This window comes from Bombus terrestris, chromosome 2, assembly GCF_910591885.1.
Source record: "Bombus terrestris chromosome 2, iyBomTerr1.2, whole genome shotgun sequence".
Classification (NCBI taxonomy): domain Eukaryota; kingdom Metazoa; phylum Arthropoda; class Insecta; order Hymenoptera; family Apidae; genus Bombus; species Bombus terrestris.
The window spans coordinates 3,075,261-3,095,278 of record NC_063270.1 but is presented as its reverse complement, the minus strand read 5'-3'; the positions used below and the strand labels follow the sequence as shown (position 1 = coordinate 3,095,278).

At 35.5% G+C, this 20,018-nt stretch overlaps 2 protein-coding genes and 2 long non-coding RNA genes across 6 annotated transcripts in view; 1 reads left to right on the top strand and 3 right to left on the bottom strand.

Moving 5' to 3' along the window:
* The window catches only part of LOC100642833 (pleckstrin homology-like domain family B member 1), a 58,973-nt gene extending 40,275 nt beyond the window's left edge, over window positions 1-18,698 (bottom strand). The window contains exon 1 of one of the 2 annotated variants that reach the window (XM_012314388.3): window positions 18,297-18,698. Coding sequence is in view for 1 of the 2 variants with exons in the window: in XM_048412876.1 (XP_048268833.1) it covers window positions 16,662-16,719 (58 nt within the window). In the remaining variant the exon portion in view is untranslated. Of the gene's footprint in view, window positions 1-16,661; window positions 16,751-18,296 lie in introns of those variants that run through there. The other variant, XM_048412876.1, reaches the window with a different exon arrangement.
* Window positions 925-3,584, bottom strand: LOC125386470. The gene is made up of 2 exons (XR_007226641.1): window positions 3,345-3,584; window positions 925-1,301 (listed from the first exon to the last, which is right to left on the bottom strand). It is a non-coding gene; the product is annotated as an uncharacterized LOC125386470 (long non-coding RNA).
* On the top strand, window positions 15,990-18,730 carry LOC125386471. The gene is made up of 3 exons (XR_007226642.1): window positions 15,990-16,187; window positions 16,540-16,989; window positions 18,252-18,730. It is a non-coding gene; the product is annotated as an uncharacterized LOC125386471 (long non-coding RNA).
* A 96-nt stretch (window positions 18,731-18,826) lies between these two features.
* LOC100644088 (zinc finger matrin-type protein 5) lies at window positions 18,827-19,913 on the bottom strand. Of its 2 annotated transcripts, none has more exons than XM_003393534.3 (4): window positions 19,806-19,913; window positions 19,575-19,713; window positions 19,302-19,439; window positions 18,827-19,221 (listed from the first exon to the last, which is right to left on the bottom strand). In XM_003393534.3, exons 2-4 carry the CDS (start codon window positions 19,699-19,701, stop codon window positions 18,983-18,985), a joined length of 504 nt encoding a protein of 167 aa, XP_003393582.1. In that variant the 5' UTR covers window positions 19,702-19,713; window positions 19,806-19,913; the 3' UTR covers window positions 18,827-18,982. The 2 variants fall into 2 exon arrangements, with proteins under 2 accessions (XP_003393582.1, XP_012169797.1); XM_012314407.2 differs by having other exon boundaries at window positions 19,575-19,722; window positions 19,806-19,886.
* Window positions 19,914-20,018: the final 105 nt, after the last annotated feature.

Genomic DNA, 20,018 nt, shown 5'->3' with positions numbered 1-20,018 from the left:
ATTCGTAAACATATTCATTTCTTGTTTGTGTAAGTTGATATATATTAAAGGCCTAAGCATCCGCAGTTCAATCACAAGCGGCGATACTAGCAGTATTAGCAGCACGCCGAGCAAAGTCGTCGCTGCGATATGGCAAACGTATTGAAAGTAGGTAGAACGTGCGCGCGTGAGCAACGAGCGCATGAAAGCGCATCTTGTTGTGTGGGAGCACGTGTGTGCGCGCTGCGTCGCGGAGCGGATGTTCTATATGCGGAGAACCGGACGCGGGCGGCCATGCGACCTATACCTGACGCGGTCTCGTCGTCGTGCGTCGCAGTAAAATCGTTTCTGTAAATAAACTCGTATCTGTCAGAGAGGCAGAGCCGTGCACGGTGCAAGTGGCCGCCGGGCCTTTTTGCCTGCCCTTTATATTGTTCTGGAGAAATTACCAGAAATACCGGATGGATCGCTACACGAACGAGCTTGGTTTAAGGACGGCCGCGTTCCTGCAGTTTTTGCGCCGTGTAGATATTCCGCTTGCGACGCGTCGCACGCATTCGCACGCTGCCCGACGCTTTTTACTTTTTACCACCTAATGAGCCTTAACGACACGCTTTGCTGTAATTTCGCGTAAATCGCGCGACTCGAATCGCCAACGGATTTCTTCTTCGGGATCGATGATTTTACGTGTTTGACGTTACCGAGACTGGTGGTGAGTCGAACGAAAACGTGTTTCAGAGGAGTTAAATTTGGAGCTACATGCGAGGAATGCGGTGAAAGAAAAGGGTTGTGACTGATTGTCACGGTGTGATGTAGGAGGTAGACTTTCCTTGTGAAATAAGAGCGTTAATAGATCATTGTTTCGTTTCAGTGGATGTTGCTGTATTTTAGGTGAAACGTTTAAGCGCATTCTGTATTGATCGATTTGCGTAGGAACAAACGATATAACTGACAAAGTATTTTGATCTTTAATCCAAGTACAAATAACTACGGTGTCGTAGCAACAGTCATCAGGATGGATTTAACAAATTTAACGATATTTGGGGCAGAATGGTGTATTCGACAAATAATAATTAAATGCCTTGACTTCATTTTAACGCTGATTTATCTATACGAAAGTTCGTATGAGCTCGCATTTTGCTCGCACGCGGAAGGAAATGTCATTCGGATCGTACTTTTCTGCCTAGTATTTCATCATTTCATCTCCTTGGATTACAATTAAATAGTTTAGTTGTAAACTTCCAGAAACTGTATTGCATCTTGATTCGTAGGTCTTCGTTAGTCTTGCAGTGAGATCGTCATTTTTGATCAAATGGAAGAACCTGCCATTTTAAAAAATTTTGTTAAAGTATGAGGAATTCCTAGAAAAATCTTGGAATTTGCTTGGGAAATATAAAAGAGCAATCAGATAATTTTCCACAATATCCTACAGGATCAATCGCTCATAAAAGATACCATGATCATTATTCCACGTTGGTAAATCATTTAATATCATTCGACTATAGTTCGAATATCTCTTATTAGAGACTTTCACGTTGGGTCAGCGATATCTTTCAACGAAAAATTTACTTTCCTTTCCACTGTCAATTTCTGCGAAGAACGCGTTGCGGAAATTCAGTTCCTTCGTGTCCTTGTTACATGGATAATTAATTATCGATAACGCGGCTGCTAATTACGGGATATAGTAGTTACAAAAAGTTGGAGGAAAATGTGAATGCTAGATTAGGAACGCGAATAAAGTATAAATTATGGCTATATAGGCTAACAAGCTATGATGTTCGACTATTATTGGTCGTTTCATAAGTAACAATTGCTTACGAAATGGATTATCCAATGTTATTATGAATAATTGCGAAATATGGATATTACTAATTTTCTCGAATTCTGACTCGACGATCTTTGGCGCAGTCTCGTCGAAGAAATTACTGTACGTACGATTGTTCCGCCTATAATGATAGCGACGTCACAGATAAATGTTTTTAATGTACGAGTGTTAATTGTCGCTAATAAGAAACGAACGTTGACCCAGTGACTGGTGTGTATCAGTCGTATCAAAAACTGTGCCAATTAGACACGTTACGCGACTATATTTTCTTGGAAAATTTAATGATGGAAAACAACGTGTCGCTAGCAACAACTTAATCGATGATTTCGGTCAATTTAAGAGTAGTTTATTTGGTCGTTCGAGAAGCGAATTCGAGGGTATCGTGAATTTTATTATACATTTGCTTGGTTGGAATTTTTTGTAATAATTACTTCGAATCGTTTATTAATTTTCTATAAGACGGATAATTTTGAGAAATTATATTATTTTTGGCGGTTATTTTCTGTGTAAGACTAAAAGATTTTAGCAAACAAAATCAATACGAGCAGGGATTAGAAAATGTTTCGTGACAAGAAAACTTCCTCGGAAATACTTCTTGCTCTGTCGGCTAGCTATGTTAACAATCTTTCGGTAGATTGAACTAGCTTTTACTGTCTGCTCTCATAACTGTGCCGGTAACACCACGCTGTAGCTTTTACTTCGTGATGAAATAAGCTGTCTGAACAAGAGGAAGGAAAGTGGGAGTTTCAAATTTTACGACGTCGGAATGGAGAATCTTGCCGTGGAGCGGCGCTTGTATTAGACCGTGATTATACGGAAAGCGGTAAAATTGGAATCTGCGGCAGCAACATTGAGTGGCATATGAACATACAGACGGGCGACAAAATCATGTCGCCGCTATTTCCTTTTTTCCATATTTTCCCTGTCATAGACATAATTCTATAATCTTTATGTTTATCTTGCCATAAAATCGATCTACATTGCACCACAGTTATTGAAGACTCGATATCAAAATAATTCTCCGTATTCATCGTTACTATCTATGTATTTGCCGCTTGAATATCTTTTAAAATAACAAATATAATAACGAAAGCAGTGTGACAAAAATCGGTTATCGCTCCGATTCTCAGCGTCGCCGCCCAGTTGCTGTATGGCTTATTTCATATAAGTTTATAAGCTTGATTTATTTTCTTCCGCCTTGTCGTCACTTGTATACCCGCACTCTGTATAAGCAAGGCCTTAAAATCTCCGCATATAGTTTTGAAGTAGAAGATTCGTAATATTTCTGTTGTAAAAATCGAACTATATTTATCCCATGCATTATATATCCCTTATTTGATACTTTTCACAATACATAACTGATTTCATTTAACGATATAAGTTAAAATCGAAGATATATTACATCGGTCCTAACATAGAAGGTGCGCCAGAAGTAGAAATTATCGTCTTTATACATATTTCTCAACGTTAGAAGTAACAAATCACGTATATTTTATCTCCTTATATTATCTATTATTTAAAGTTTCAAAAATATAGTTACCACATATTTTTTACTGTTATCGGAGGAAGTACATCCCTTTCAAGCTTTTTTAAAATTTTGCCACATACACATTCCTATTTTAATGTCTTCCACTTTCTTCTTCTCGAAGTTCAAATAAAATTCTTGCGCAGCGTGCGTGACCTCACGACTTCCGCGAGCACGATGCACTAGAGCTTCGCTGTTAGTTACGTGCACATTGTATATTTTTGATGTACAACTTTGGTCTATATTACTCTGTGTGTGTGTTGGGGCTCATGCGTCATCTTTTACGCGGATATAAAACGAATAATTAATAAAGCGGGCCGTAAAGTTCAGGCTGCGTCGTGCGAAAGACACCAGATCAAAATTATCGAATACGGAGATAATAAATGCACGAGTCAGCTGCAGACATCCTGAGTTCAGAGCATAAAGACATGGGCTATGTTATTTTTCTAGCATCGAATCTAACAGTAGACATACTTTTACGGAGCTCCGTCGCTTCCGTGATCATCTTATGCCAAGAACATATCACCGATACTGACAGTAACGGGTGATCAACGGAGAACAAATTGTCATGTGGTTAGTTGTCTTGCATAACTGTGGTGTCTACGACCACAACATTCTTCCAACGGATTATCATTATCGGCCTTCGTGATACTTAATGAATATCCAATGACTCGGTGTTACGTGGTAACCTGGTGTGACGGTATATACCTACGCGAGCGATCTATTAAACTATACGTGATCGTCTTGCTACGTTCCGTCGATTGTCGTGACTTTTCATCCGTGATCGGAATCGAAGAAATTACCGTTCGATTAATCCTCCACCGATCACGGATGAATCGATTACGATTATTGAAAATGAAAGTCGCGCAACGATTCGTAACGATAAATCGCTAATACGGAGTTGAAGATAACAGATCTTTACGGACTTACTTATGCACGAAGATGAATAAAATATATACATACGTTGCAATAATGCAACGTATATAAATACATTCTTGAATCATATATCTATAGATGTTTTGGAGCGATTTTTCTAAAAATCGTTTTTTCATCACGACGAGAAAAGTCAAAGTTCGTTTGGTTCGATTGCTCTTCGAGAAACTGATAAAACAACCAGCGTAGCTATTTAATAAGCGGCTTGTGACGAAAAGACATGGGCGAAAGTTTTGGCGACTGTCCTCTGTTCTCTTTGTCGTCATACATTGTTTACCAATCTGTTCGATGTCCCAAATTAATCCGTCGTGATTCGCGCGAAAAGAAAAGTGTTCAATTGAAAACCATCTTGTAGTATTTACATTCTACGAGTATTCGATGAATACACGAAACAACTCTACGCATACAAAATTTACATAACAATTTACATATTGTTCACTTTCGTAATCGAAGAATTAAAAGTGACACTATCCATTCTTCCAGAGCCATCTTTTAAACTCAAAACGGTATTTGAGAAATATTCCATAGGATAATATGACACTCACAGCGATAAAACCGAGACACGCGTTAGCGTGCAAATCGTGCGAATTGTTTCTACGGCTTGTTTGGAAGGGGCTGATATCGTGCTCGTGCAAGCAAATATTTGCGTACCTTTGCGTACCACGAGTCTTCTCATAACACGTATAATCTCACGCATGTATTATGAAAAATGGGAGCATAGAAATTATGTTCTAATTCAAGCGTAAAATAAAATATTTTTCGCTCATCTTCCGATAAAATTCCTTAACGTATGTCTGTGTAATAAATTCAAAAGATATTAATTAGGCTTTATAAATTTTTTTTGTCGAACCAAACGGATGCAACAACAAATAATGTGGTCTTTACAACACGCTATAGACCATGTCTGAAAGGAATATCAAAAACGTCAAGACACCGAGGAATGCGACCTTGTAGGTCGTTCGAGCCAACTGTATTTGGACAAGTCTTATCAACAGATGAATCCACCTAACGAGCTCGTAAACGTACCAAACGAGCATCTTAACTTTCTAGTAGAAATGACTCGCTCAAACTTGCTTTTCGACTTTATCTGACGTTGCCGCTTTACGTAAAACTGACATAAGAGTGTACTACCATAAATCCGCATGCCAATAACATCCCAATTTTACTCAAAATATGTTATTTAATAAAAAAAAAAAAAAAAGAAAAAAAATTGCGAGATATAGTAGAACTATTTTCAATAATTTGTTATTCTTTTCCTGATTGTATCATCAATGCCGCATCGTTAAAAGAAGCTAACTGTCCACTGTGAATATTACTTTGAAATCCCTATTAATCTACGGTAAATGTAATCTTTTACCTAACCACACGAAGTATAACAGAAACAACAAGAGTTCACCAACGTAATAACTGTCGTAATATATTATCACCAAATTTTAGCGGCTTCATTTCCGCGAATTGTTACGTGGTTCACCAATGAAACTATATACACTTGCTCTCGCGGTGGTCATCCCTGCAACATGTGAGATCATCTCTCAGTTTAGGTCACTTTCTCTACTAAGGTGTCCTGGAACTGTTCTATGTATCCAAATAAACACACTGTCATATATCCGCATCCTCACCTTTATATGACACGGCTTTGGAATTCCTTTAAAACACGACTGGGAAATTCGGAATGCATCGATGACTCACACCTTCGGATTTTCACTTGGAAAGCCTGTCGACTGCTGTCCTGTCGCATGAATAATTCAGAGTCGACGTTCCTTATGACTGAGTTCTTTGGGATACCTCAATTCCTCAGTCGTACGAATTTCGTGTAATAGAGCGATGAATAGTTACTGCCCAGATCTTTTTTGAACGTAACTAATAATATCATTCCTTGAACAACTGATAAGTTGACATATTTGCTTAATAATCGGGGTGGTTTATTACGCATTTAATGGTGTCGAAAGAACGTGAATTGTTCTTCAATGAGATAGAAAGCAACAAATTGGAGTTTATTCTTGCTATAGTAATTTCTCCTCGTTACTTTCTAATCATATTGTCTGTTAAATGAAATGTACTGTAAATTAAAGTTTATATTATACTCGTTTTCGCTCTACTAAATATATATGAACGTAAAGCATATATATTTACGAAAAATACAGCTACGTTGAATTAAATCATTATTTACGCTTTATGTATGCAATATATTAATTTTTTGCAGTTGTATGTTAAATTGGACTCGATATTTTTATTTGGGATACGATTCTTTTAAATGTTAATATATAAAATATATTTGTATGCATTGAAATTTAATTTAATAGAAATACGTTAACGTAGACACATTGCTGGTTAGAAAAATATCGAACAACTTGATGCGTCATCTCTTTCGCGTTTTCCCGAACATGAGAAAATATTTGAAAGCGTGCGTTGACGTTACAATAAGAACCTCAGGCTGAACGCGTTTAATATTCTCTTTGAGGATGAAAAGCGGAGATAGCTGCGTGATTTTAGCACGAGGTGCAAATTTATTGTCGCATGGAAACAAGATATGATAAAAGCGAGTAGGTCTCTCTCTGTTTGCACGTCGACGAGCGCTCTGCAAATTGACGTTGCCAACCAAGCCGATGATAGGAATTAAATGTGCAGGGAGCAAAGTTAGCACGTATCTACGTGTTTTGTCTTTGGCGATTTCATCTTACTTCTCGTGTTCTTAAACGCGTCGTAACCGTCGTAATCGTAAAATGGAAATCTAAGGAAAGTATTTTCGAACGAAAAGGTATCTTAAGATTGCAAACATTCAAGAAAAATGCGTTGTATAAACATCCTTTTTTGAATTATTCAACCGTGTATGCATTACTCTTTCTATAATTTTCTAAAAATAATATGTCACGATTACATTAGAAAGAAACTACATTTACGACTACATTTACTTGTGTTAAATAATTATAAAATAACAGCTAATAGAATCTATTTAAAGTTTGAAATACTTCATAAATGTTTCGTTCTTTATTGTTGTAATCAAGCTTAAGTACCTAACGATATACATACGTAATAGGGTTATATAACTCCTTTGGAAGAATGTATATTTAATTCTGATAATTCCATTAATACGAACATATATGCGATAATAAAAGGTAAAAATTTTGACGATAAAGATCGATGATTATTTTTGGTTTATATCAGCGCCGTAAATACACTATCACGATTTTTATCCATTCATAAATTTTTCATTTAAAAATTTCTGCCAACATCTATCGTAAGTATAATCTGATCAATCGCTTAAATTCAATTATAATGTGCGAATAGCGATACGTATCGAACAGCACAGATAGATTTTTAAATACTATCCCGAAGCTTATGAAATTTATCTATGAACACTCACAACGAAGACTGCTATGAGATGAACAATAGTAGTGCTCCAATTATTGTATGCTCTCTAATATTAAATATTTGCTTCATTAAGTCTGATACTTTCATTGTGAGCTTTATGAGTCGCTAGAAATAATACTCGACATGAGACGTATGCGCATACCATTGCTCTGACCATTCTTTCGTTCCTATTAAACAGTCTGAGATAATTTCCTATTGAATATTTTTAGAAATTTAAATCATAATTGCCGGTTATGTAAACATTACTCAGTGAATAATGTCTTTGTCACAACTATATAATAATTCGTTTTATGAAGATTGTTTCCTACATTATTATGGCGATTAATATAATTTAAATAAAGGTTATTACAAAGTAATTAATTAGAAAATTCATCGAAACAAATATTTGACAGAGCGTATTGTATTATCAGAAAATTTAAATTGTTTAAAATTACGGCAGTTTTGTATCAAAATTCTACGTAATAATGGTTTAATATCATCGATCTATACGAAACGCAATTTTCTTGGAAATAGCGATTAATAACTGACGTTTATCACTGACTCTCTGTTGAAACTAGCACGATTGATTTGAATATTTCTACTTTATCTATCATGGTGTTACTAAAATTGAAAACCACGCGACTAGAACAATACGCCATGTGTGGTGAATCACACAATGCGCTTTCAACTTCGTGTCGTGATAAAGTTGTCGCTTTCAAAACAAGTTCTAGGTTCTAATATCTTAGTATCTTTTATTCACGAAATATATCGCGATTTATATCTAGCAAACATTTCGTAAATTTCGTTTGACAATTAGGTTTAACTATTTATTTTAAATATCTAATATTAATTTTCTATTAAACTTTCTTGTGAACTCTAGCTTCGTAACTTAAACATGACATAAAACTAACATTGTGATAACAAATTCAATCGAGTTTATGGTTCAATATTCAACATTGTACATGATGATATCAATGAATTTTAACGTTAATTAATCTCATTTAAGTTACTTCGTAGAGCGTAACGACCATTCATCCTTATTATTTCAGTAATAACCGTTATCGTCCTAACTTTCCTCTCTTTGTTATACAAACAACCTATTTTTGTCCACAACGAGAACAAAGTACATATACACAATGTAGCTTCTTGTTCACGATAATATCCAAACATATCGTTTCATTTAAAATCTGTTCGCTCGAAAGCAAAATTTGAAAAAAGAAAAACAAAACTATCAGACGATAGTAAAAACGATCAGAATGATAGATAAATAGAAATCCAAGTTGCGGGGTCGTTTGGGATTTTTGCTCGAATAAAATGACACGCATGGAGAATTCGTCACCACCCCAGAGATTTGAATGCACGCGTATCGCCTTCCGTAAATGGCGTCTTGATATTCCTCGAGACGAGATCGAGCAGCGAAACTGGATCTCGTATTGAGACGGTGAGAGTGATAGGTCGTCGTCATCGTCGTCGCGGTATTGCAAAAAAAGAGGTAGGAAGAGATCCGGCACTGCGAGTTCTGGAATAAGAAGAAGAAAGTAGTGCCGGGGAATCTTGTCCTTACGATTCAATGCGAATCATGGCCTACCTTAACTTACCCGGAATTCGAGCGGTATCCTGAATTGGAGTAATAAAATTGAATCTATGCTTTACATCTCTTTCTACCATGGAAAAACTTCGCCAAAGGTCGTGAACGACGATTAGGCTAGATTATCTCGTACTGTGCTTAGACAACTAATTTACTGTATGTAATTCTGTAAGGGGAGAGTTGTAAAATTGGATTGAATTTAATGAAAATTCTAATTTTTTCATTTCATAATACCTTTAGACAATAGAGTTTCTATAGACTTTTTAGTATTAATAACACTTTCCCATGTAGGCGATACAATAATAATCTCTAACAAGACATAAGATTGTAATTGAAAATTGTGTATGTAACGCATAAAGCAACGACAACGGATGCAACTTGAAATTCTTCTGCGTGAAGAACGGCTATTTTGTTGAAAATCCCAGCAGAAAAAGAACGGAACGAAACGAAACAGGCATTTGATGATAAAAACAAACCAGTTTAGGTGAGCATAGTCGATGGATAAAAAGAGCAGAACCTAAGGAAGGACTGTTACCTGGCAGGTATGAGCGTCCTTGAAATAAGTAAAAGTTTCAATAACTACTCATAGAGCCGGAAGCAGAATCCTTGATTGATGGAAGTACAGGTAATAAGAATTATCTCTGCACGAATCAGACACTTTCTAATGTGCTTAAACAGTTCGGAATGTCTAAATTACAATTAAGGAGAAAGAGAAAGAGGAAGAGAAAGAGAAAGAGAATACCGGAAAACTTTCAATACTATTTTAACGCTACGCTACAGGCAACTGATATGCTTCTTGATACTATATATATATAGTATCTATAGTATAGTATAGTAGTATATCTATATAGTATATGTAGTATATATCAGTTGCCTGTAGCGGTTGCTAGTATATATATATAGGTGAACGTGAGGCCTTTAAAAAGACGCTTCAGATGTTACAACCTGATAAATCGATAAACTTCGATTTTTCGACTGTTGTATCTTTGCCGAGAGGTTTTAAACACTCTACAATAACGGGTTATAATTTTTCCATTGTAAAGCTAAAAAAAGAAAAGCTTTGTAAGATATTCATTTTATGCGTTGATAACGTTAGAATCGTTCGACGCCTCCCGAAGTATAATGCAAACACACCAGATAAAACGTGGTAAAGAGCTACTTGTATAGTGTAATAAGTATATTATGGCCGATTTATGCTAATCGAAGCCAAATTATTCTATGCCCAGGTGACAGGACGGACAATGAAAGTGTTATCGTTTACCAGAGGCTCTGAAATGAATAATTCAAAGTTGTGTAACATTCTGGAAGTAGGAAGTCGAATAGCCTTGAGAGAACGTTTGGAGGTCTTCTGGGAATGCAGTCAGGTAGGAATCACGTGTCACAGGACCCTTTAGTGAAATGCTGCCACTACCTTTCGAAAACTACAGTCCGCCGGTGAACGATTAAGATCTTGGGAAAAATCGTTCTACGTGACTAGAAATATATTTTAAAAGAAAATGATTAGAATAACGTAATTGATGTATTGAAGAATGTATTCAGAAACCAGTGTTAATCCTTATAAATGTAATTAATTTGAATATTTAAAAAAGCCGAAATCGTTATATCACTTTTTATTGTGGTTAAAATCCGTAAATCTTTGTGCGAATAAACAAAAATCTTGATTCTCTGGAACGCATAATTAGTTTTGAATCATCCAAGTTATCTTCCACAAGGGAAATAAAAGCACGTATTACGCATTCTCAGCAGGACAAGAAACTTCAATCCCAAGGGATCTTTGCTCAGCGCACAAAGTAATTAGCATCAAAGATCGCAGCCGCGTTTCAACCACTTAATTTTCATTTCCACCATAAAGCAACGTGGTACGCCGTTGGATACCCCGTTGAATCGAGGTATAAAAGACTGCAACGGAGAACAATCTTGCAATTCGATGCATCGCATCACGAGGAGCGCCGGTGTATTACAGGGAACCTGTTACACACAACGCAGCTAGTTCTTTTTCATGTCGTTTCATAAAAGGCGAATAATAATGCCGGTAAAAGCGACCTTGAGCATAAAGACCTCCCGAGCGTATCATTTAATGCATTATGGTCGTTGAGGCATGAAAGGTACTCGTTACGATTTATATTCTCTCTCCTTGCCCATATGGATTTCATACGCGATGCGTTTGCCCAGACTATCGAGATTTTGCATGACCTTCCATATCAAGGAACAAGAACATACAAAGGTGACCAAGCAAGCGTATTAGTTACATTCTTTCTCGAGTCGAGAAGAAAGCATCACGACGTCGATTTTGTGGTTTACATTGATTCCAATTTACAATAAAATAATTGACAACACACAAAGATGATATTGCATATAAAAATGTTAAGTTTAATCGAAACGGAAAGAAAATGAAAGAAAAAGTGGTGGGAATAATCTGATATAAAATAAAAACGTATCTGAGTAGATTAAAGGAATCGTCGCGACTGGCGATCGATCGAAGATTGAATTGTAATGCCTGCGGCAACTTTCTGCGTGGATTGAAATTGTTCTTTGAAGGTCGGGAAGATTGACAACGAATATTGATAGGTAAAACATGGCAAAATGAACATTGAGTTGGCATAGAGAAAGTTCTATTTTGCGCGAAAGGAAAGTAAATATTAGGTAAGTAAAGAACTAGGTGATGTTTATGAAGTCTGGGAATTGATTATTTAATTTAGATTACCTAGCTATTCGTAACACGTATGTGGAACGTGTCTTATTACGTAGTGTTGATTAAAGGTTATTCAAGCTGTGTGTCAATTAAAATGTGGAGTATGAAATTCCCTACCGACACTTTGTCATTCGGCAAAATCGTTTTTTGTTTATAAAAAATTGAAAGAATTCGCTATAAAGGGTCCCAAAGTTAACTTTAAACAAACATATCGAATGAATCTAACGTATCCTTTTTGTAAAATTAGAACGATACGTAGTGTATCCGTCATTATAGCGTTAGTTAAAATTTGTTATCGAATCCGTAATCCTTCATACAGAAATGAAAGATCTTGGATGCATACCTTAATAAAAATCATTTCCTAAAACATGGTCACGACTCAGAAAGAAACCCTGCATAGCTAGTCACGATCATTAGGAGCAGGTACAGCTCGGACGCCGATACGAAGCTATGAAATATACGTATTCGTTTCTTGGTGTACCGGAAGTGTGTCGTGAACGAATCCCCATTAGACCTATTTTCTCCGGCATACAGTGGCTCGTAAATTCCCCGAAAATCAGTGCGATGACTCAGTATGAGTCAGTTAATCCATTTATATCCGCTTTCAGATACACGATACATCCTACGTTACCGTTTTAAAGTAACGGTCTCGCGGGTAAGATTTTCCTCGGAAATTCACGGCATACCGAAGGTGTACATTTACGCTTACGTCATAAGTATAGCGGTACAAAAGTGCATGTTGTTTGTTGTCTTCGGCGAATGTTGCGCGATTTCCATGAACGTGTGGTTTTCAATTTCGGTCGGCTAGACATTATACGAGTCCAATGGCAAATAATCGATTATACATAGAATAAAATTTTGTTTTCAAGGTAATATCGAATACAAAATGGAATAATAATTAAACGATAGAACCCATCTAGTTTATGTCTCCTTCTAATTTTCCACCTTCAAACGTCGCCAGTTTTCAGCATTGATAAAATTATTGTAGGTCTTATCAGGAACATATTATTTATATTATAGTATTGTGAATAATAAGTACATTTCACAAAACACTCGAATCTCGAACGGAAATAAGGAAACTGTAAATCACTACCAATGAAATGATTAGTTTACCAAAGAGAATCTCCATCGAACCGTGATAATAAAGAAACGTGAAATGTTTCTGTATCATGAACAAGTCATATCCAAGCTTTTGCTTCATAATATCGAGTCATATCTGTCCAAATGCAACATAAACAGGCCATATGTAATATGTATTAATAACAAAACATATCTTCTATTTTGATTTATCAAACTATGATATCAAAAACAATATAGGAAACAGAATATTCTACAAAACATCAAAGGAAATTGCAGAAAAAATATATAATTGCTCATATTGTTATATGGGTACCATGTCGACCTTTTATTGTACATGCACGTCATGCGTAACCAGCTCATCCATGTCCTTTGCACGTTGCAATTATTGACTTTGCGTAGAGCTCACGCAACTATTATCGGCATTATCACAATATAGTAAAACGGTGGCTCATTAAATCGCGTACGAATTTTTCCCCATATCTATAGATCACGCGAATCGACCACATCTTTGGTCCTTCTGCATAAATATGTATACGTATGTACATATTCGACTCGAGGAACGAGGGTGTGCGTCTCGTATTCAAACCTGTTTGGTAAACAGCTGAAACCGCACGCTAACGGTTATTGACAGATTTTACCACAGCCAGAAGATCTCGTGTGCGGGGAGAAAAAACGCGGATGCGTCAGATTGACCCAAGATTGCTACAAACCGAAAATTATGAAAGAAGTTATGAAACAATAAGATTTTCCAGCTGACTGGATACTGGTTTGTCTCTCAACTCTTTTGACAATTTGAAATCTCTATTGTTTTAGAATGAAAAAAAAATCTTTTTCTCAGAAATTTTACAAAAGATACGGAAAGAAGGAAAGAAAGAGCAAATCATGTAATCGAATAAGTACAACACAGTAATACAGAATGCAACTTGTCATTTATTGTTGACCATTCATACGCACCTCGATATCATGACGAGCGCTTTGTGCCTCATCGATTTTAATTCGCACAACGCGCGCCGAAACCTCCGTCTTGGAATTATTAAAGAATTTAAAAAACTCTGCAGACAAAGTAATCATATTTTAGCAGCACATAAAGAACGAATCTTGAATTGAACGGACTGACCCTTGCACAAAACGCTATTTAAAGAGGCAAACACGTGTTCAGAATGCAGAATCATATTGAATCCTCAGTGACCGTATCAATCATTGGACGTTACTTTCAACTCGGATAAGTTACGATATATGGGGGCTATTTGATTAATTGAAACGCTAAGTGATTCTAATAACTGGTATTAAGTATTTTTATTTTATTTCTCTACGCGAATAAATTTATACCAAGAAACTTATTCAGTGAAAAATGAATGTTCCCACTAAAACTGGAATATACTGCACATTTATAAAAGAGAACAATCTTTTAGAACTGTTTAGAAAACACATTTAAGAAATATAAAAGTAAAAATATCGAAACTTACGCAATCTTCGAGATTGCTACTATTTAATGCTATTACTTATAAATGACAGTAGCTGCGAAACTCCACGATTATCCATTTAAACACGAAAGAAAGAACCGAAGAACTGTGTGGGGATTTTATTAGCTCTTTTAGAGCATGCATAGTACATACATATGTATCTTTCTCAGATCACTTCTAACAAAGAACCGGTTAGAATTTTTGAAATGTTTGCACGGCAAAATATAATTTCGCTTTTTACTAGTACCATCTATTATCGTTTTCCTTTTACTAGACTTTCGCTTTTTTATTCTTTTGACCAATATAAATTTGTGGAAGTAGCACTCTTATCTTTAAAAATGGTAACTAGTATCTTATGTTGTTTGAATTTGAAAAAAGAAAGACATACGAATAACATGACAGAACAATTTTTAAACGAGAAAATGACCTCTGTGAGAGTCTAAAATTTTCCAAAAAATTTCACAGAACATAGTATCTATGTTATTGTTAGTTAATTTTACAGCTAACCGTTTGTCACGTAAGAGCATGTGTCCGTGCGTGCTTGAAATGAACAAGTGACAATTGAAAATATACGCTTGCTAAAATCGTTTCAATGAAAACTTTGTTACAAAACTTGAAAAATCTATTACCGAACCTTTATTCACCGTCGCAAGTTTCGCATTATTTATAAAAATTTATTTCTAAGATGTTTTCCTAAAGTCTAGGAATTTCTAAGTCTAATTCTGTATTAATTTTTCACATGTTAAAAAACATTCAAATTTGTATCATGTGGTAAATTACATTAAGTAGTTAGCTATGATAAATGATTTGTATGGTAATGCATTACATAACGGTGGTAAATACAAAACAGGAACAATTTAAATCCTATCGGTGTGGCATAGGTCTTCTATCCGTGCAATTTATAATACTCCAGTATCCTTCCTCGTATTTTGTTTTATCTTGTTTTATACTGTAGATGTATGTGTAATTATGAATTCTGCTCGAAGAAACACAAGGAGTTACCAAGAAAAAATATTTCTTTGAATATGGGTGTTTATCAACTGCGATAAATTTACGTTGTCTTATATCGGATCGGATAAAACAATGACGTGTTGCCTGGTTCAACACGAGTGCAAAACGATCAACCATGGTGTTCATCGATAACAATGTTTGGCAATTTGGAAAATTGTCCGATGATTGACTCTCATGGAAGAATTGCGAAACGATCGTGATACATGCGACCGGGTACAACTTGCCACGCGGTAAAGGACGGAGAGAAATCGCATGACGTAATAGGCCCGCATAAAGGCAATAGAAATAAATGACGTTAAATTGCCGAGTGGCTCGTTTTTAGCAGCTCATGTGCTCCTAGACGTGGCCGAACGAAATGCCTCGCGTCGAATTAAATCTGCGAACCTCGAAACTCCTCGCTGCTGCCGGAGAAGGAGAATGAAAATGAAAATGATCGTTTGATCGCGTGTTATCGGCTGATTGTAAAGATTGGTTGTACGTATTGTCCTTGCGAAGATTAATCGTCGATTAGATACGTGTATTCCAATGCGTGTCGAGGGGAAATTAGTTTTAACGTGGACGTCATGTGAGAAATCAGCTTTGATCTAAGATAGTTTTTTATGTCTAATAGATACGATTAGTCTTGTACGATCTGATTGATTTTGATAGAATTGTCATTTAAATATTGCGCAGTTTCTGAATATTACTGCTAGCTGAGGTAATCCAATAGTTAATATCATAGAAGAAATTAATTTTAAAAGGTAAAGGATTTTTCTATATAAAGCATTTGATATTTAATTTTATTCCTTTTGATTTAAAAATATAACCTTATTCTAATTTATATTTAACATAATACGATTTATTGATTTGGGGCATAATGCCTTTTTCGTTTCATATTACTAATATGAAGTAGAAATTTAACCTACCTAAGATCTTTAGTTCTCTCAAAATCCTCCATGAAGACATACTACATATATATAGATATATACATTATGAACGCACTGATTCGAGGATTCGAGACGTATTTTGATAAAACCTCCGCATTACATTCAATAATATATATATGTAATATAATATAACATATATAATAATATATAATATGTTTAAAAACAGATTATGTAAACTAGAAATATCGATCGGGATAGTGAGCGTAGTGTAGGATGTCCAGGGGTAGGTCACCATTTTACGAAAAGTATGATCGAAAAGTGATCGGACCGCGCATGCATGTTGCTTACTCTGGGCTGCATTGTTCGAAAGAGGGCCGCGCAGCTGCTCGAAAATAGACAAGTCCATTGTGGTGTGCGCGGAACGCGACAATGGACGCTGATGCATGCCTGAAATCGATCGGGAAACTGACTCACGGGCACGGGCACGGGCACAGGGACGATCCCAAACGCACCATTATTCCCATATCGACAAGGTCATGACCTCCGGCAAGAATCGTGACGCGACTACACGTAGCTCCACTCTTTCTTGTCTATGGCGGGCAGGAGCAGGTCGTTGCCACTCGATCGTCACACTACCAGACTCCATGGACGTTATGGCGGAAACGATATCAGTGATGTAATATCTGCGAATCCGTGCCGACCATCTTCCAATCACTTTCTCTATATCATTCAAGTTCATTCAGATTTTGTAATCGCGTTATTTATCATTAATGTTTAATTATTGCTATTAAACACTATACAGATTATTAGTTATTATTAGGTGTTGTAATTTCTTTTTTATTTGTAAATTAAGATTCTGAAAATTCATTGGAATATATCTATTCTTTCATATGTTTATGAGAAGCAAAATTTGCATGTAATGCTTGAAAAGTGTGTAATAATATGGTGTAGAAATTGTAAGAGTCATTTTATGACTATATTAACAGGAATAATGCTTGGGTAAAATCAATTTGATACTCACAATCAGTATGTTATCGTATCCATGATAATGCATACATTATCAAAGGGTATCATCATACGTAAGTACGAACCGATTTCCGTTGCTATAACAGCGCACGAGTATCGAATCTCGAACGAGAAAATATGGTACTGTGGTGATCGTGAAATAAATATTATTTCTTAACCAATTACTATAATGGCGACACCTTTTCAATTTAGCTATTTTTTTTATAATCGTAATAGTATAGTAATTTATAATTATAACTAAGATTATAAAATTTACTAATTTACTGGTTAAATGGCTTCCTTAGTTATCAACGCATAATATAGAACGTATATATTGCATACATAAATTCACACGATTCATGTTGGAACACTAATTCAGTGCCTCCTTTTATGCAAAGCGAAACGATTCTTTAATTAAATAATATGATTTAAAGGTTATAAAGTTTCACTCTATAGAAAATAAAGAAAAACTAGCAAAATGATAGTATATTGTAACAATAACATTGTTCCAGTTGTGCAAACTAATCGAAGACAATCTATTGTATTTAAATTCGGTAACTGAGGGAAGGTACGTGAAAAAAGAGATCGTATGAATTCAAATGACGTTTCATACTTGTCAAATTAAAGTCACGCGTTGTTAAAAACCATACGATGTATGGGTCTGTTTATAATTTTATGCGCTCGCAAATCTAACAATAAGCATTTTTTTTACATATCATCGATGTTTGAAAATTATCTCTCTGTAATATTTTCCGTATACCTAAACACTTTCTTCGAACTATATCTACCTCTATTTATGGTCGTAAAAAGTTACGATCTCTTATAGCTATGAATGTTTTCTCTGTTAACCAAATCACGTGTTTCGTTTAAGCTGAATCCTATTATATATATATATATCTTTTATAGAATAAGAACCATATGATTTGATTACAGATAAAACATGCACAATGAGCAGAGGAGATATTGGTGAAGACTCACCGGTGCGATCGAGTTGATCCGAAGCGACGATCGAAAATCCAGTCGGTTAATCGAGGGCCGGCGTCCCGCCGTGCCGATGCACTGAGAAGTTTCAAACACTTTCTGATTGGTACACCAGCGTAAATTCACACGAGTTACGTGATCGAGTCAATCTCATAATCGCAACACAGTCCTCAGCTACGAACATACACTGAATTTGTTTTTAAATTAAAACGACACGACGGCGCGCCGAACACGACACTTAAATGCCAAACTATCGTAGCAACGGGTGCTTCGTTACTGCGTTACGGTGTACCAAGGTTCATTGTGTGCTCGCCTTTCTGCTTGGTGATTGGTGGAGGGGATGATGGAGGACAGATGGTAGTCACGGAGGTTACCGGCAAACATCAAGCAGCACCGAGTCTGATTCATCCTTGCCTCGTAAGATGGTGCATCTGTTTAAGTGGAAAATGTCGAAAAATTACTACATGCTATTTAACTTTTTCATTTTTTAAGTATTATTTTATTAGTTCTGAATTAAGGACATTTCAGAAATTTTATTATTTATTTATATCAATTTATTTACGATAAATTTGATCCTTTGAAAAGGAAAGTACATTTTGAATTATTTATATGTATCAAGTTGAGATTGCAATCAAACTACAATTTAATTCAATTTAAAAAAGAATCCTATGCTTCTTATGTTTTTAACCCCATTCCTTGAAAGTTTTAGTATTTGCTAAGCTTTCTGGTGTGATAGGCCATAATGATGGTGGCAACATGGAACAATTCTGTAATTCCAACGGTCTAGGCCAAACAGGATAAATAAAATCATCTGCATCGCTTGTACTTGTAGCATTCTCAAAATATTCTTTGATTATATCGTCAGTACTTGGCCAACCATTTTCAAGCGCCACATTCAGTTTTGATTGATGTTTCATAGCAACTATAAATAATAAATAATGGTTATATAGTATGCGGTATAGTATTCTTTTTACATTTACTTTCAATTATTATGATTATTACCCAGTCGTTGAAGTTCCCATATCATAGGAGGAGTATAGTGGGAATATCTACAACCAAGGCCAAATGCGCAATCACCACCACTTAAATACCATTTGCATGGTATCTTTGCGCTTTCTTCTTTTAATATAGCTTCTGGATCTATAGAGAATAATAAATAAAAATATTTTTATAATCGTAACGAATGTGTAACGACTTTGAGGTTATGATTAGCAAGTTATACTTAATTTCATATGTTTTAAATATTTTATCGATAAAGTATTACTAGATATTTACCTTTGAACATATTATAATGATCTGCGCGATTTTTTGTATGTTGTAAACTCGAAAGATGTTTTTTTCTGGCTTCTGGGTCATCCTTAAAGGATCTGTCACAATACTCGCAATAGTATCTTCTACCCATTGTTGGCTGAAACTTTAAGTACTACATTATAATATAATATTATTAATATTAATATTATAATATAGTATAATATTAATAATATCAACAGAATAATTTGTACTTACTACTACGAGCTGCTACGACGAACTAAGTATTACGAGAACGAAGTAAACAAACTTTATAGCAACTACAGTGCCATCTGACATTCGCTATGAAAGTATATAATTCAAGGAATATGTACCATGACAATCAACTTCACTCAATTTTAGTTTTTATTTAAGAAAAGATTTATTTTGTATTCCCGATAGTGCACATTTTCCATGTATAAATTATCAGGA

Excerpts from the sequence above, each read along its gene's own strand:
- LOC100644088 (XM_003393534.3), bottom strand. The coding sequence starts at position 19,701 with ATGGGTAGAAGATACTATTGCGAGTATTGTGACAGATCCTTTAAGGAT. Across the intron at positions 19,440-19,574 it reads TCATTATAATATGTTCAAAG|ATCCAGAAGCTATATTAAAA; the intron begins GTAAATATCTAG and ends TATTCTCTATAG. Across the intron at positions 19,222-19,301 it reads ATGGGAACTTCAACGACTGG|TTGCTATGAAACATCAATCA; the intron begins GTAATAATCATA and ends TATTATTTATAG.